Genomic DNA, 18055 nt, shown 5'->3' on the forward strand with positions numbered 1-18055 from the left:
TAGCTGCTGGAATATTTGTGTCTGCATGGCTTGCTCCTCTACTGACTCCCCAGACCTGTTGCAGATGTGAACCGAAAGCATTTGAGCCAAACCTGCGCCGTACGTGCAACTCTGCGCTCCTGGAGCAAGCACCAGGGAGCACCTGACTCTGTCTGGCCTCCAAAGGATCTGCCTGCCCCAAAGTCCTCCCAGGAATGCCTCTTCATCCTCTTTAGCTTGGAAACACCAGGAAATCTCCCAGGAAGCAGAGTGCCCTGGGCTAGCTGTTTTTTGAAGAGAGAGGGAGAAAGCTGCAAGGAGGAAGACAAGGGAGGAGGGCAGGCGTCTGCTCACCACTGCTGCTGGCATGGGGCGTGTGAGCTCACCAGGGGAGCTGTCCAGGATGGGAGAGTGCCATGCCAGGACAGGTACAGCTGGCAAGATGAATTTCCCTGTGGTGCACAAAGCTCGAGCCTCACTAGCTGAGGAGGTGGTCACACGTGGAGTTAGTCTGTTAAGAAACCTGGGCTTGTCTCACATATGACATGCTATGACTCATATCAGCAGACAGAACTGAAAACTGATTTTCATCACTAGGTAATTTTTGGACAGATTTTATGCATGTTGTGGAAAATAAGCACTTAAAAGTGAGAGCCTCCTGCAATCACCCATGCTAGGTTAAGGTTTATCATGTTACAGAGCAGCCAAGTGACACACAGCAAACCTCCTGAAGATGGAGTAAGGCATAGTGGGTACATTTGGGGCAAACAGGTTTTCAATCTGCTTTAAATTTCTAAGGCTACAAGATAAAATATCATTTGCTCCTAGGAGTGCTGTCCCAGTAGAACATGGGCCAGTGGAATATGAATTTGTTTACCACTCTTCAAGTTTCTCCTTTTCTGGCAAGAAAGCTACAACTGCAATATCTCAGGTGTGTACACTTAAATTCTCCTGTTTCAGTGATGTTTGTCACTACTCTTACTCATAATATATAGGTCAACCATATGTGAAACAGAATGTTCAGAAAGTTGCAAAAATTCAGTTAAAGCACACCCAACCTACTATTTTTACTGATTAAAAAAAAAAAAAAATTACAAGTTTGGAATTAGCTTGGGCTTTTCACAAAGCATCCAGACTTATTCCAATTTAGTTAATTCACCACTAGATTCTCTGCCAGAGGTTTCATGACCTGAAAATGACTGCTCCCCTCTCTGCATACATCTAGGCTACTGTCTATCTGGGGAATGTCATTTATTTGAAGCTCACAACGTGCACCATCTCTCCTGCAGCCAGACCTAAAATGAAGTCACATCAGTTCCTGCTGATGTTCCCCAAGTCCTCATTGACCACCCAGGCCCAGTACATAAAGTGTACCACAAAACAAATATATATATACACACACACACACACATTCTACATGTAACTATAGAGACAAGATTCCTTTCTTTAGCCTCTGAACTTCCAGTAAATTCTCATATATGTGAAAGTTTCTCTCGAGGGACATCACTACTTGAAGAAAATCAGGATGTCAGTGCCAAACTCTTGGCTCCTGTGACTGTTTGGGACACCTCTGACAAAGCCCTTGCATGCACTGAGTTCCTTGCAGTTACAGGAATGCAGACAGTGAAAGTGTAACAATTTTCTGTTACTCTTTGCATAAACTAATGCTGATTGAAACACTGCATCACCTGTAATACACTTTTCACAAGTGTATATTGGAACACCAAAAGTGAAGAGGAAATGGCTGTACAGCACTTGGTTTCAACGTTAAGATGTTCTCTGGACTGACTTCCTATGGATACGGCTCCTGTCTTCCAACAAACATTGTAAATTATCTGAGTCATCAGCAGGGTTCTGAAGCCAAGAAGCACAACCGTGTGCAGGGATTTCACTGGGCTTTGTGCTGCTGAAGGGGGAACCTGGACACCATGTTGGCTGTGTGTCTGTCCTGTGTGCCAGCTGCAAGCTCTACCTGCTGCTTTCCAACCGCTCAGGAAAGGGCTGGGGTCTGAAACAGTCTGCACCACTTGTTTTTCAAGTCTATTTCTTCACAGTGGTTTCTGTGTTTGGGTTCCTTAAGGGGCTGGAGACATCATCCTTCAGGAGGAGAGCTGGAGTGGGGAAGACCAGCAGGTGAAGGAGGTGATTAATCAGCTCCACCTTGGGTGGAAAACGCTGACTTTGGTGAGAGGACTAATTGGTACATTGAATGAGGAGGGGGGGCCTGGGAACCTACTTCTGCTCTTACTCCCTCTTCCACATGAGGAACAGAAATGCTTGAAGGACTGCAAAAGATGCATGGCTGCTTAGAGATGTCTTAAAATGTAAGAATCCACAATAAAAGACTGAGGGACTGAGAACAGAAAAGGGAGAAGAAAAAAGCATGATGAGGAAAGTGACATGCCTGGGATTCTGTCTGTTCAGGGTAGATAAAACCAGATAATTTTATTCATTTCTTAGAAGAAGGATGAAAGGAACAAACCACAAAATGCTTTAGGACTGTAACTGAGCTGTGCAGGGTTGAACTGGGAAAGCTGAGCAGATGGAGTGACAAAAAACCAAGTGTACTTCCAGGGCACTCTTGGAGTGCTTTGGCAGGATGAAAAAAGGAAAGCATGAATGGTGGAAACCACAAGCAGCTGAGATACAACTGCAGGGCACAGTGGGGACCTATGTGAGTGCCAAGGAAGTTGTGAAGAATATAGGGAGAATGGTGGGAGCAATGGGCCCAGCTGTGGCTGAGGAGAGGGGAGGATGAGAGAGGAGAAATTTAAAGAAAACCCAACCAAAATGGCAGAGGGGACACACTTACAGGAATGTGAAAAACAGCAGAAAAGATGAAGGAATCTTAAGGAGACCAAAAGATGCTGAGAGTTGCGCAGGCATAAGGAAGGAGATGCCATGGCCTGGAGCAGGAAGATGGGTGAGACCTGCTGGAGGAGGCTGCCAGCTACTGCTAAAGAGATGGATGAGATAGGAGAAATAGACATGGGGGCAGCCAGCTGAGCCAGCTGAAGGAGGACATGCTTCTTCACAGCATGAAAGGACAGCAGAGGGACAGCTGGACAGGTAGAATGAGAAAGCTTAGCTGGGGAATACAAAAACAGACTCAGTAAGCTTCACATTTTTATTAACCGACCGCAGGAAAATTGGTGGAAAAACACTGTACAAAGTCAAACATCTGGGGGTGTGTGCTACTTCTGTGTGTGGACTGAGAGGCACTGGGGAGACCTGTGGAGGGGCTGCTTCCCTGTCTTTGAAACTCTCTATATGTAACCAATGTTGACTCTTCAGTTTTATTGAAAATAGCAAACACTTGGATGCTTGATAGGGAGGATAATGGATGCTTTTGGGGTGTATGAATTTGGCATTTGTTGCAACTCCCTACCAGCATGTTCTTCCAGAGAACTAAGCAGCAGCCAGGCCAGGAGCCTTACTGGCACTGAGGCACGGCACCAGTGAGCCCCAGGTACTGCTGTGTGCTGGCCTGAACACCCTCAGGTTTTTGTGCTGCTTGCCAGCCGCCCTGCTGGGTTTAGTTGCCTGCTGCCTTCATGGTGTCTAACCTTCAGCAGTGCTCTCACTTGCCCTCCTGTGCTTTTCACTTCTATCATCAAACAGATTGACCTCCCCTCTTCTTCTGTTGCCTTTTTCCTTCCAATCTTCTTTCCCAACTGTCTCTGACCTCAGATTCCATCTATGGTGTTCCAACTTTTTGCATTTGTAAAGCCCCCGCACAGGTATCTGAGCTCACTTCTCCATCAGCACAGCTCTCCCCCAGTCAAGCCACGTGAAAGGTGTGCCCCCAACAAATTTGTGTTTCTATGAAGTGACTGGAGCTTCTCTGCATCTGTAAGGTGCCACTATGAGCCCTGGTTCCTCCAGGTACCTTCCAAAGTGCTCCATACCTCACCTGCTCCTGAGCCTCCTCCGCAGCCCTGTAAGGGTGTCTCCTTCTCCCCCTGACTTTCCTCCACTTGAGACTGAACCTCAGGAGAACCCTGCCTGGGTCCTGCCTGACATGTCCACCTGCTCCTTCCCACTCATCCCTCCCTGGATCTCTCTGCTGACTGCTTTTCCTTTCTCTCAGCCCAGAAGGGGCATGCTGCAGGGCGGGATGCGATGGGGGTTGTAAGAAGGGGTTTTCATTTGCCCGTTTTTGCTGAGTTTCACACACGGCTGCCTATCATTTCCTTTTACAGTGTGCTACAAGCTGAAGCCACTCTCATAACTTCTACCTGGTTTTCCCCTGCCAGCATTGGAGGCTAAATATAAGCTCAGGGAGCTGGCCCTGAGTCCCTGCCCATATCTGGCAGCGCCCGGCGTTCCAGCGCGGTTTCACAGAGCCGATGCTTTTCACGAACTTGGCAGCTGAAGAGAGCCACTTCTCCCCGAGTAAGCTGTATCCATTTCTGAAGGAACAGCAAACACATTGCTGGTTTGCAGTGCAAAGGGCTATGTTGCAATTTTCTTTTGAGTGCCTAGGTTTCCACTCTGCCTCTGGGAAGGGAAAAAAGTCATGCCAAAAACTTGTTCAGACAGCGCTGGTTGTTGTCCAATGATTTGTTTGGTAACACTGTGATTTTTTGAGGAAAACATTATTTTTAAAGGTTTGGCAGTTTTTAAACAGCATTTAATGTGTAAGGGAAACTTATGATGGATATATTAGCATCTGTGCCAGACCAAACATCTGTAGTTTTTAATGAAGAAGGCAATAGGAAATCAGAATTTTAATTCTGTTTTTCAGCTGACACTATAAATCAGCTATTTTAAACCCAACCTAGTTGTAGAATTAATTTTTTTTGGTTCCTGTGGTCAAAAATGAACATCCCTAATTCAGCAAGGTATTCACAAGATCTAGACATATCAGCAAACTTGTCCTTAAATTACTTGTTTGCACACTGATAGATGTAGATGGCAATTTGAAAAAACCACAGAGACATAAGCTAATTCATACTATGTCCAGACAAATGGTGGGAGCCTGCTAATTTTCCCAGGGTTTAGGCTTCACTTTCAGGTTGGAAGTACCTGTGTTAACCTATAACTGGAGAAGAGCAGTTCCCAGTTTGACTTGACAAGATATCCTAGGAAAAGAGTGGCTGCAGCCAGCCTGGACTCTGCTGCTTCACCCCAGCCATCAGTGGGGTTCAGGCCAGCCCCAGCCATGGCCTCTCACAGCTGGACCTCCAGGCACCAAAGGGAACCTTCACTATTTAGTATCTGCTGGGGAAGGGGGTCTCTGGCAACATTTCTCCCAGCTTCAGTTTTTGCCACTGAGTTAGAAATCAGGGACAGCAGAAAAGAAACCTGCCTCACCACAAAATTGTCACAGTAATGACATACTCAGACTATGTAGAGTCATCTTTTGTAAGATGGGTCATAGTAATCTGCCTTAATCAAAAGTAAAATAAATTAGAATAAACTACCAAGATTAAAACCAAAGTATGAAGTGTTTAAACTGGCATGTCATATTTAACAGGTGGAGTAGGCAAAAGATATTCCTGCCTACACTTACACAGCCTGAGCTTAAGACTGTAATTTGGTAAGTAATGGTAATTTAGTAACTTTTTAAATTCCCTGTTGATGCAAAAGCTGAGGATTCAACATCTACAGAGGCTGGTACCCTTCACTGTAGCTTGTTTGTTCTTGGAAATGGCTGATGAATAAGGAATGTCAAAGAAAACAGGATGAATGGAAGAAGTATTACAAAGCACTTTGATCAGACTATTTTCCAGACATATTGCCTATATTTTTAGACTGGGCTTGTGACTGGACAACCTATTCAGAAAGTAATTCTTGAAAATATGAAAAGGTTGATAATTGCAAAACATTGTTGACCAGCTAATACATCTTGGAGACAGTGATGGTCTCCAGATAAACTTATTGAGGAGAAATGGTGTGAGATAAACAAGCTATAATTCAGCAAGGACAGGGGCAAACTTCTACATGTTGTTTGGAATAAATGGCTGTGAAAACAGGGTAGAAAGCGACATGAAGGATCTGTGAATTACCATGTACCACCAACCAAATGCCAACCATTTCATACTGCTGAGAAAAAAATGAATGACATATGGCGATGTATGAACAGCAGTGCCATATGCAAGATGTGAAAAATCCTCCTCCTACTCTACGTGCTGCTGAAAGCCTCAGTCTGAATCCTGTGCCTGGATTTAGGAACCACACTCCATGGAAGATGTGGAATGGTCAAAAGTAAGAAGATTGCTGGAAGTCTGGTAAACACAGTCTGTGTGAGTCTGAGGAAAGCTGGGATGAAAAGGAAGAAGACTGGGCAAGTGAGAGTGTACCAAATATGCAAAGAAAAAGAAAATAAATTATTTTCCAGATGCAATGGATAAGTAAGGAGGACAGCTAAGTCACAAAAGGGGAACTCAGGTTAGACATGATGCAAATGCTGTAGTGGTTGTGCAGTGAAACACAGGAGGAAGTAGTCCAAGGAGGAGACAGAGTGCATGATGAAAACTATTTGTTATGAAAGATGTAATCTCATCCTGTGTCAAATGATGTCTGGAGAGTGTCCCCCCGCCTCCGCAACGCTGATGAAAAGTTAAAAATCCTCAGCTGCTATAAACCAGGGAACCTTCATTAATGATGTATACCAGTAAAGGGGCTGTGCCTGAAATGTGTCCGGTGTAATCATTTTTTCTATCTCATTTCTGCTTTTAGCCATGAGATTATGAGTAATAGATACAGGGCTACGTCGTTAGCCAGAAATCCTTTAGCTTTCTAAAGGTCAGTTAATCTATGATCTAATCTGACGGTCACTGGAATTAAGTGAAGCAGTTCAGCGGGCTGTAATGGAGGCTCTTGGTGTCTGTAGCCTTCAGTTGCCTTGACTTAAAACATCCTGTATAAGCAAAACAACATCCAGGTATGAAATGCATCTCCAAACGCATGAATCTTGCCTTTGTACTTCAGAAAGAAGAAAAAAAAGGCCAACCTGCCTTTCTAGCTATCTGCCAGCTTAAAACAGTTCCCATTAAAAACTCCAAAATGCTGTCAGTGCCTTCTGTTCACCTGTTGATATTCCCATCCCTTGGGAGATTTTATGCAGCTGGGGAAGCGGGCAAGATTTACACAGACTTGGCTGCTCTATCTTGACTTGTTCACAGTGGGAGCTGAGCTGCCCTTTTAAGAGTGGAATACTTCAACCAAGCAAGAGCAAAAAAAAAATCAAGAAAAAGAAAAAAAAACACCTAAAAGAAAAGCAGAATTGACTATACAGCTTGGCACTTAAAAGGAGCACTAAAATAGTCGTGAAACTTTTCATAGTTATCTGTAAGTCTTTGAGGATTTCAAGTCTCAGCATTGTCACTACTAGTAAATTAAAGATCTGAAAGGTTGTCCGAGTGAGCAGATATTTGATCCCTAAAAAAAGATAATATTTCATATTTTTGAGTCAGTTTTCCCATGTACTTTCACTTCATATGTCTGGACTTTAGACTGCTTTTCTGCTACTCTTGTAACACATCAGAAAATCCCCTCCTATCTAAAGTTACACTTAATATACACTGCTTAGTTTGAGGAATTGAATTTTATAATACACGAACAGGCATAAAAACCTACCAAAGAAACCAGAGACTCAGGTCAGAAAGATACCCTTCTTTTGACTCTGACTTTCTGGTGCTGCATTTCCTCTAGATTACAATGTAGTTTAATTTTCACGGATGTCATCTGAAAATGACAGCCGATGTAATGTAGCTGGATTCTGTTTGTCACTGAATATATTCTGTATGTTAACTGGTAGTGTGATGCACTGAGGCATACTCTTTAATTAAAGTGCAACAATACCACAGTGCAGCAGCACTACAGTACCAGCACAGCACAGGAACCCGGTGCTGGATATAAAAATAGCTGTGCTCAAAACGTGTCATATCACTACATGATGTGACTAAGTCAGTGGAGACACTCTTACACTTGAAACCTGAAGGATTACTGAACACTGATTTTCAGCTGAGGAAGCTGTGATCAAATCAATGCATGTATTATTCTCCACAAATGAATAATGGCGTGAACAAGGACATATTAAACACCTACAGTGCACAAAGCTTTTCACACTGGTTATGAACCAAAAACAAACAAAGAGGCTGTGAACTCTCCAGAGCTCTCGTTTTGTCTCCCGTGAAGTCCTCCTGCCCCTTTGGGTACAATATGCAGAATTCCCACAAATGCCCTGGTGCCAGCAGGAGAGGGTTCTGACTTTGGTCTGGGAGCAAGGTGACCAGACTTCTGTCCTCCCCTTTCCTACCCTTGACGAAAACAAACAAAACAAACTGGAACCACTCCATACTCCACAGTGAGTGAAGGTGGTACAAAACCCAGGGAGATAAAGATGTTTCTGCTGGCACAGGAGCCAGGGAACAACCAGTGTCCCTCCCTCCATAACCCTCTGCCATGGGATGTGCTGGTGCTGAGCTTGCAGGTCCATCCCTGACCAGGGGTGCCTGTCCCAGTTCTCACCCCAGGACTGTGAAACTCTCCCTACACTTGCTCATCCAACACAAGGACTTCTGGAGAAATGCAACCCAGAACCAACCACTGCTCTGATCCCACAGGGAGACACCTGCCAAGCCAGGAACAGCATCGCTCTGGTCTCCAAAGGAGCCAGCACTCCCTAAATGTCCAACATGGGCAGCCCTTTGATTTGCCAGCACAGCTGATGCTGTCGGTGTTGCATGGGGACCACTGCAAAGGTCTCCCTCCAAAATCAGAATCAAACATCCACAGAGAAGCAGCAGCTGGGCTCCCTCTCTGCAAAAGGCACGGCATTTGCACATCCTTGTTCCTTGCTACTGCACAGGCTCCACATCCCACAGCCTTTTGCTATGCCATACTGGAGCCCCAGGCATGATTTTAATGTCCAGGCACCACAAAAACAGTTTAGGAAAAGAGGCAGTGTGGATTTGGCATGGGGTAGTGCTGCAGGAATGATACAACAGGAGCCATGCAGTGATGCTTGTCTGCTTGCTGGGAAATGCATCAGGGAGGCACAAACACACAAAAGAGAGAGAGGAGATAGTTACCTAACATGACGAAGGGGATTCCCAGGAAGGTGGAATTGTATTTCCCACCAGTGAGATTGATGATCCCAGCAGCAGTCAGGGTGGCAAGGGTCACTGTCAGCAATCCCAGCAGGCCAAGCCAGGGTTTGCTGCGGACACAATCCTGCATGGAGCAGCAGAGAATGGCCAAGGTGACCACAAGGACCAAGCTCGTGATCAGGTAGCGTTCTGACACCCTGCTCGTCTTCTGGAAATCCTCCTTCAGCGAAGAGGAAGTGAAAGGATACATTTTGATTTTCCTGTTGGATTTCTGGAAAAGTTCAACAGTGTCACAAAAAATGGATTCCCACTTCTCTGCCACCATGTCATTCAAGGAGTTGATTGCCTGCAAGTAGTAGGTGAGCTGAATGGCTTCTGCAGACTTCACCCGGTCCTTGCTGTGCACAGTAACCCCACCGAGCTGATGCCCATTGTACACTTCCCTGCCATCCTTTAAGTGAGTAATCGGGTAAGTGATTGCAAAATTAGTTCGATTAGAAGAACGAGCAGCCTTTAATTCCTCCAGTACATGCACTATGTCGTCCACTATGCATGTCTTGTCATTGTTCAGGATACATATATGGGCAAACGTGTAATTGAAACCAGGTCTTTGAACTTGGATCCTGGTCACTGCAGAGTGCAACTACAAGGGAAAGAGAAATCACACACGTTATTCACCAGTTCATCTCATGCAGCAGCAGCCAGAACCACAGCAGCTCCTCACCGCCGTCCCTTTGCTATTGATCTAAGCAACAACAACAAAAGTTCTGGTGACTGCAGTATTAATAGCACACTCATTGCAAAAAAAAGAAAAGAAAAGGAAACATGCATCAAATCAGCAGTATTATTCCCCTGTGTCCTTTGCTGGTAACTCTGGCATAATGTGATGTCCGTATGTGCCACGTACAGCAACTCAACAGGTCCAGCTAAAGCCCAACCACGTCCAGGGACACTGTTGTGCTCAGAATTGCCCAATTACTCTCTCAAGAGACCAACCTGAAGTACAGAAGGCAGAAGAGCACCGTGAGCAGGTGTGCCACCTGTGCAGGATGCACTGGCAGCCTGGCAGCGCAGGGGACCAGCGCAGGCCACAGCTGCATGTCCTACCTATAGAGACTGCTGGCACAGCAGGGAAAAGAGATCTGGCAATAACTACTTTGCCCTCTTTTCTCCTCCCTCTTTCCCCCATCAAATCCTCAGTAGTCTGAGCGCAGGAAGCAATGGCAGAGACAGACACTGGTTTTCTCTCGCTCACTCTGAGAGGTTCTATTAATTAGTGAGGGTGCCCTAACTTTAGGGTTTGTAGGTTATTTAGGTCTAGCAGCTCTTAGTGCACCTTCTTTTTTGTTTCTCATCCTTCTGAAATTTGCCATGCCTGAGCTCTGACGCCAAAAATATTTACTTATTTTTGAGCATCAGAAAGGCAGAAAAAAATACCATCTCTTGAAAAATACAGAAAACTATTGCAACCTTTTCTGAATCCATTTTAGTTAACATAGAAGAAACAAAAAATTTAAAATATGGCAAAAGAAAAGCTCTAATAGGCAAGGGTTACAATGTTTTTCAAAAATAAAATATTGAGTTTGCTAATGTGTATCACTCTGATGATAAACACTGTTTAATAAATAGAAGAGAGTGTACAGGAGCGCAGTAGAGTTTATACACCCTTCTGGGGGCAAAGAAAAAATTGTCTAATAATCCTGGCTAACCTCCTCTATCTGATGAAAGTAAAGAGTCATAGTGACTTTTGTGTGGCATCTGAGACTTATTTGCAACACCCCACCCAGCCACCCTTCCCCCTCCTAATTTATATGCTACTATCAATCTGATTGTTTTGTGATTCCATTGCACACTCTGTGATGGGTATAAATTTCATTATGTTGCCTCCATTCCACAGAATAATATAACATCATATAGACAAAGATTACAACATTCCTATATTCTCATCGTGTTTCTCTAGCATCTTGGGGGTGTATTTTTCCACCTTTGAGTAGTTTTAATTTTTTTGACAAAAATAACAGTTCAATACTGACATTAGGAAGATAAGTTTGAGAAATGAACTGAACTAACAAATCTTTTCACAGTACTATGAGAACATGATATTTTGCTTCTCACCTGGCCATGGTGAGAAGCAAAATTTTCCATTGTGGTGGGAGAAAAAATGTAACTGTCTGTGCAACAGATTATGGTCTTTTGCACAACTTTCTTCTAAAACAAAACAAAAAAAAATATTTGCAGGAACATGACAAAGAAATTAACCTCTATGTGGAATACTTCTCATCTTTTCAGTTTGGAGTTGCAAAGTTCCGCTGTTTTGGGGTACAAATTCTATTGTACATGACTACAGTTTGAGGAAAATGCCCTGATTTACCAGATCAAAGACAGATATCTGATTTTAATTTTTTTGCAGTGGGAGCTACTTAATGGTTTTCATTGATAACAGCTATAAAACAAGACATCACATAAAGAATCGCAGCTGAGGGAAACCAGGAGGAATAGAAGGAATTTCCTGCCTTTATTAGATTCACAATACAACTCCTTCAGAGAGGATCTATGGAGTGACACAAAGCAGAAGAAACTAAACTGACATGCAACTTTTATCAAACAGTGTGTGTTGCTATTTACCCACCCTGCCTCACTGCAGCTTTTGCTTCCTCCCACATCTGAAGCACTTTCTTCTAATATTTAGGTTATAAAATAACCTCATCTATTACTTCATCTTTAGTGAAATGCTAGAAGCCAAATGTCACACCTAAAATCCTCCTTTCTTCCTGGAAATGATCATTCCAGGCTGAGGAGCTTGTTCTGCAGCAGTGGCCTGGTGCAGCAGTGGCCTGGTGCTTCCGAGACCGTGCTGGGCTGGAGTGGGCGCTGCGTGGGGACGACCTGCCCATCCCACCTCTCAGCAATGGGGCTTTGGGGAAGACAGGGAAGCAGGCAGACAGCTCTGTGTCCTGGCACATCCTGGCAGCTGAGCAGCCCCCAGAGCTGGCTGCAAGCTTGTACAGTTTAGAGCAGCTATGAGATATATTCTGAGCTTTGCCAATGGCCACAATGTTTGGTCTCAAATTGGCGGCAAACAGCCAAAGAAGAGGAAAGCTTGCCATTCCCTCCATCCCAACAAAGGATGCTGAGAACTGCACCAGCATGCCCAAGGATTCAGCACTGGGAATTCTGACCCAGACTTTACTCCTCAAGACAAACACAACACTTTATCTGCACTTTTTTCAGACCTGATGCTAGGAAAGCCCTCTGCTGCCTCAGTGCAGGGCAGGGTGTGCTGCAGCATGGCTGCAGACTCTCTCCTTTCTCCCTTTGCTTGCCTGTGGCAGCCTGTGAGCCACAGGATGCTGCTTTCCTCCCTGATGAGAGCTGCAGTCCCATGGCACTCTCCTTTCTGCTGCCATGCTGGGAATTCAGCTGTGCCACAGTCATAACCCTGGGTGAATGGCTTCCACAGAAAACAGAAGCTCCAAGAGCTTACAAGGGCACATCCTGTGATTGCACAGTCTTGCACAGTCTGCAATTTGGCTTACCTGTGGTACACCAGGAGGTCCCCCAGGAAACTTCAGTCTGATGGTAAGGGCTGTTGTGTGATGGGGACAACATTAGCAATTGCTAGTGCATAATGCATATTGCACTCCTCAGAGCAGAGGTTTCTAATAGCAAGTAACCATTTAACTTGGAATAAACTTGGCACCTAGTCCTGGGACAAATGACTGACTACCAGATCCTCATTTATCCAGCTGTTGTTATCCTTACTGATCCTATTAGGAGAAAGGGAAATTTAAAGGAATAACAAAATCTGAATGAATGGTTCTTCCTGAAGGATGCAGTGCTTGCTCATCACTCCCAGCTTTTTCAGCTAGCTAACAGTGCAAGGAACCAAAAAGCAGCTCACTGCTGAGATGCCAGAGCACTGCAGCATGAGAACTGCACAGCACCACCTAAGCTCCCTCACCACCGTGGCACACTGAGTGTTCAGACATGAAAAAATAACATCCACTTCTTCCTTCTGCCATGGTTTAAACAGTGACCATTACTTGGATTTCCCCTCTCCCTTCCGAAAATGGTATTTATGTGTCCTGCACCACCTTAGAGATTTCTAGAACTGTGTTTTCCTTTAGTCTTTAGTCATTTGCATTTGGTAACATCTTGGTCTTGGTCTTTGCTTACTTTAAGTCCCATGCTCACTTGGTTGTTTATTTTAGACAGAGAGGAATGAGGGCTTCAACACGGAGACAAATCCCTTCCAGCAAATATCTCCAGGTGAGGGCTGTACTGGTCTCACACCTCCCCACCATGCCATGTTTAAGCCTGTGGCACAGCTGACAGATGAGACGTGGTGAAATTGCACTTCCCTGCCAGCTGGTTCCGTCCATGGGCCCAGGAGGGGACGCCAGGAAGCAAAAATCCTTCCACTTATCTTGGGCTATGCCATTTGCACCAGGGCCTCAGAGAGCCATGGCTGGAAGTTCTTCAAACTGTTTTATTTTTGCTTGTCCTCCTATCTCTGCCACCAGCACAGAAAGACAGGTGCTGGGAATCAGAGCCCCTCAGTAGGGTCAGTTTGGGTGCCCTGGGATGGCCAAGCCCCACACTGGGCTCTATGAGCCAGCTCTCCACTGTTCAGAGCTTGAAACAACTTTCAGCAGTGCCATCAAAGCTGAGCCTGAAGGCAAAAGGGTTGTACTTGGAGATGTATGGTCAGGACAGAAAGGAAAGCTTGTTTTTATTCTTAAGTCCCTGCAAAAGATGCAGGAAGCTACAAGAAGGGGTGAGAAAAACCTGTACCCCTTTGCTTTGTCGAAAAATCCTTTAATTCAAAAGTGAGAAGGTATTACCAGAATTTTGTTAATTTAATCAGGTAGCAAAGAAGTCTGCAGCCTCCCTGTGAAGGAAACAGATCCCTTCCCAGCAGGGATGGGTTAGAAACTGCTGATTCATCTGCACAATGGTCCAATCCCAGAAATCCTTTAAACTCATATTACATAATTTCCTACCCCAATCAAATCTATGGGCAAAGGGGATGAGGACCCAAGCACCGGTGTCCCACTTGGATCTCACCTTGCTGGTGGCACAGCTTTGCTCCTAGGGAAACTCCACAGTGACAGCCACAGCAAAATGCAGTGGGACCATTCAGTCTTTAACAAGCTCCCATGCCCAGCTCATGAAAACACATCCTGACTCTCCTGGAAGCTGGGTCAGTCACAGACACCATTTCTAATCACAAGGATGTGTACAACTCCCTCCTGCTTATCATATATACCTCAAAAATATGTTTGGTTTTGCTGCTGAGCAGTGATATGTGGTGTTTATAGAGGACATAACTCATTGTAAGGACTTGACTATACTTTGTACTTGACATACAGTCAATGAATGGCCAATGAGACAAAACTAGCTAGATATATGGATGTCCTCCTGCACTGCCAATGATCTGGCAGGCAGACGTGTTTAACTCTCAGGAGCATCATCTTTGCAAAGCCGTATTACTTTGTTGTTGCTGCTATTATTTGACTTATTTAGTCTTGCAGTCTCCATCTGATGGTTCAAATCCAATATTAGCTTTGCTTTTCCGTGTTGCCACTCTTAGAATATTTTTGCTGTCATTTTCACCAAGTCTGTTTTTTCTGAGTCCTGGAGCCTGAAGTATTGCCATTTTTTTTTAATCACAGCTTTCATTAAAAAAAAAAAATAAAAGAAAAAAGAAAAAAATTCTAAACTCATGATTACAGAGGAAAGACTGAGAAGGCTCTGAACTCATTACCTATTACTGTTTAAAATTTTATTACTGTTTTGGATTCGAGACTGAAAAACTAGAAAGCAGGATGAAGACAATAATTTTAAATATACACTTCATTTTTATGAGATGCTGGTTTACTCTTTTAGTAATTTTTACAGGTAACTTGTGCCAAGGAAAATGAAGAGGAGAAAATGCCTTTAATGGATAGCTATAAATTTCTCCAGTTCTTCTATGATCTCAGTAATCTCTGGCATTTCATACCTTTGCAGTGTACTTTTTTATTCACGTCAAGAGGTGGCCTCAGTCAAAACGTAAAAAGGTTATGAGAGGGAAAAGACTTGCACAGCTTCCAGCTTATTTTACAAAAAATCCCCACTGTGGGTTCTGCAGATAGGGGCAGAATTAAACTTTCAAGAGTGCATTTTCATCAGAAGGTGCAGAGAGGGAGGACAAAGCACCCCTGGCCAGGCTGTGCCCTGCTGTCAGTCCGAGACCGTGGGTCCAGGGTAGGGGTTCAGGTGGGCAGTGGCCTCCTGACCATGCCAGCCTAGCAAGGGGTGAAGAGCCTGCACACAGCCAGCAGAGGAAGCCAACAGATCCTAATGGCTCGGGATAAACATTAGAAGTCACAGCTGGAGAGCAAGCAGCAAGGATTGCTCTGAGTAGTTTGGCTCTTTTTCTCAGTCCTACAATCAGGTTTCCTGAAGAGACGCTAAGACATTAATTATGCACGGGATTTATTTTTGCAACTAATTTTTTCAGCTATCAAAAACACAAGGATTTATCTTTACTCTGAACAATTTTCAGAAAAATAAAATCTAAAAATTGTTCAAACGACAAGTCATCAACTGAGGGACAACTATTAGTGATGGGAGCGGCAGATGTGCGTACATTTACATTTCCATCTGTCTTCTTGGTAGCTACAGAAAATCACTAGATATGATTTTTCTTTTCTTATCTGAAGTGGAGAAGCTTTTCTAATCAATACCATCTTAATTCTGACACCTTGTAAATCTGCCTGAATTTGTTCCACCAAAGGCCACTCTGTTTTTTGGGCTGACTGCTGCTGGATGACAGGACACCTGGGCAGCAGAAACCTCTCCGCGCAGCCTGGTGTGCGGCAACGAGATCAATTTTTCATGATGGGGAAAAAAGAATAAAACTTCACTCCTCTGTCTGATCTTGCATCAGTTCCACCACGGGTGGCTTTCTCCATGCACTTCAGATGTCTCCATGAACACCCTTCCATCTTTATACTGCTTCTCAGGGGGCTCTTGCCAAGCAGAAGCCTGAGGAACAGCCTCTTCTGCGCTGCAGGGAAACCTTAATAGCTGCAGGTTCACAGCCCACGGTCTCAGTTAACAACTCGGCTCCTCCTTCTGTCTTTCAATAAGAAAGAGGGGGTTCTCTGGCAGTAAGCCCCAATTTAAAGGCAGGGCCTTGACCCAGCTTTTAGGAAGTACAAATGTGGTCAGTGGGGAGGCCTGGCAGCTCTCCCTCAGCCCTGTGACACTGCCTGGGGGTGGCCTGGTCCCGGTGGCTGTGATGCGCAGATGTCCCTGGCCTCGGATGCCTGTCCTGCCCCCTTGTTTGCTCTCCCTGAGGGGGGATGCTCCCAGCACACACAACACATCCAGCCACCTACTGAAAACACCTGTCCTCCATGTGTTCTGCTTGCTAGAGGGGAAGCAAAGTCTGACCTTCCAAGGCAGGAAAGGCAAGGCAACACGGGGTGCTGGGCATTCCGAGCACGGCTGCTCGGCTCGCAGGGTGGTAGGGAGCATCACACCATGGAGTGAAGCAGGAGGGAGAGCAGAGGGGCCCTGTCCTGGCTGGTGCTACTGGAGCAGGGCCAGGGGGTGGTGGGCACCAGGGGGATGTGATTGTCCTCCCAGGCACTGGCAACTTTATGACTTCTGCTCCAGGCGCTGCCCAGTGCCTGCGGGAGAGACCAAGCTCTCTTGCCTGCAGGAATCACTCTGAGGAGCTGCTGCTGCTGACACTGGGAGCTCAGGGGGGTTTCTGCACACACTTCCACACTGTCCTTGCAACATGCTATTTACCTTCCCTCTTCCTTGGCTGTGCCTGGATCTTACCTGCGTATCTTAATTCTCATCTGTTTTCGCATAAGATACATTTTAGCCCTGCAGCATTGTGCTGCTATGACAACAGGCTTGCACTTCTGCTGCTTTCACACCCTTGTTTTTCTTGTATTAGGACTCTTCCCCTCATCTTACAGCCTTGCTCTAAAGACATGACTTCATCCTTTATTTTGTTTTCAGCAGAATGCACTGTGTGCTCTATTGCCTGTTTCTCAAGAAGTGTTTTTAGTGCCTGAGCTACCCTGAGAAGGTGGAGACCTACTACATCCATTGCTAGATCCACAGCTGACTGCCCGTGTCCAGGCATTCAGGAGTAGCCAAAAGTTTCTAAAAAAAGGATACCTTTTGTTATTCAGGATTGCAACAGACCCAGCTTTCAATCACAACCCACTTCCACTGACTTTGGAAATAATGGTTAAAGTGTGCCATGTTTGTACAGCAAAGCAATTGGGAATACCACAGACAAGGGAACGTGGTTATTTCTAAACAAGGTTGTTTCCTCCACGAATTTCCTCACACGTACAAAGTAAGTGAGGAAATCCGTGAGGACCGTAGACAGAGCGTGCCAACACACACGTTAACAGGAACAGAATAATTAAGGAGCAGAGAGAGGAAATAAAACCCCAACAAGTATGAGGTCTGCAAGATTTTGGAGCTAAACTGTTTTGTTCTGCAGCAATCAGAAGTTCTGAAGTTCTTAAATAAATGTGTCCTTAAACAGAAATACCTGACTTTACTTCATTTGTGTGTACAAATACATATTTAGTCAGTTACCTAGATCAAATAATGGCCAGTTTAGGAGACAAGCAATCTATAAGCACTACAAATCTGTAGTTAGTAAAGGTTTCTTTAAGAAAAAAAACCCTTGTCATCTACAGATTTTTATAGAAGGAAACTGCAAATACAATCCCCTTCAGTAAGGCGTGTTACATTTCAATCCCTTTTCATCTTTATGTCTTGATATCTTTAGTGGAGTTTTGGCCAAAAAAATATTAGTACTGTGTTATTGTTATAAACACAGTAATGGAAATGGAAAGAGAATATTTTTCTGCAAAAAAGGTAAATCTTTAATTTAAAAAAGTCTTTACTATGGTGCAGTTAACTCACTGTAAGCATATAGGAATAAACAGAATCAGAAGGATCGGTGTGTCAAATTCTAAGTTACAATGTAT

General features: G+C 44.6%; 1 protein-coding gene across 1 annotated transcript in view; it reads right to left on the reverse strand.

The window, feature by feature from the left end:
* The window catches only part of PTCHD1 (patched domain containing 1), a 45599-nt gene that overhangs the window by 22941 nt on the left and 4603 nt on the right, over positions 1-18055 (reverse strand). Inside the window, exon 2 of the mRNA XM_071430395.1 lies at positions 9021-9681. Coding sequence (XP_071286496.1) covers positions 9021-9681 — 661 coding nt within the window. The remainder of the gene's footprint in view (positions 1-9020; positions 9682-18055) is intronic.

The sequence above is a fragment of the Agelaius tricolor genome, unplaced genomic scaffold, assembly GCF_023055355.1.
Source record: "Agelaius tricolor isolate 1412-34295 unplaced genomic scaffold, bAgeTri1.0.p SCAF_7, whole genome shotgun sequence".
NCBI classification, from domain to species: domain Eukaryota; kingdom Metazoa; phylum Chordata; class Aves; order Passeriformes; family Icteridae; genus Agelaius; species Agelaius tricolor.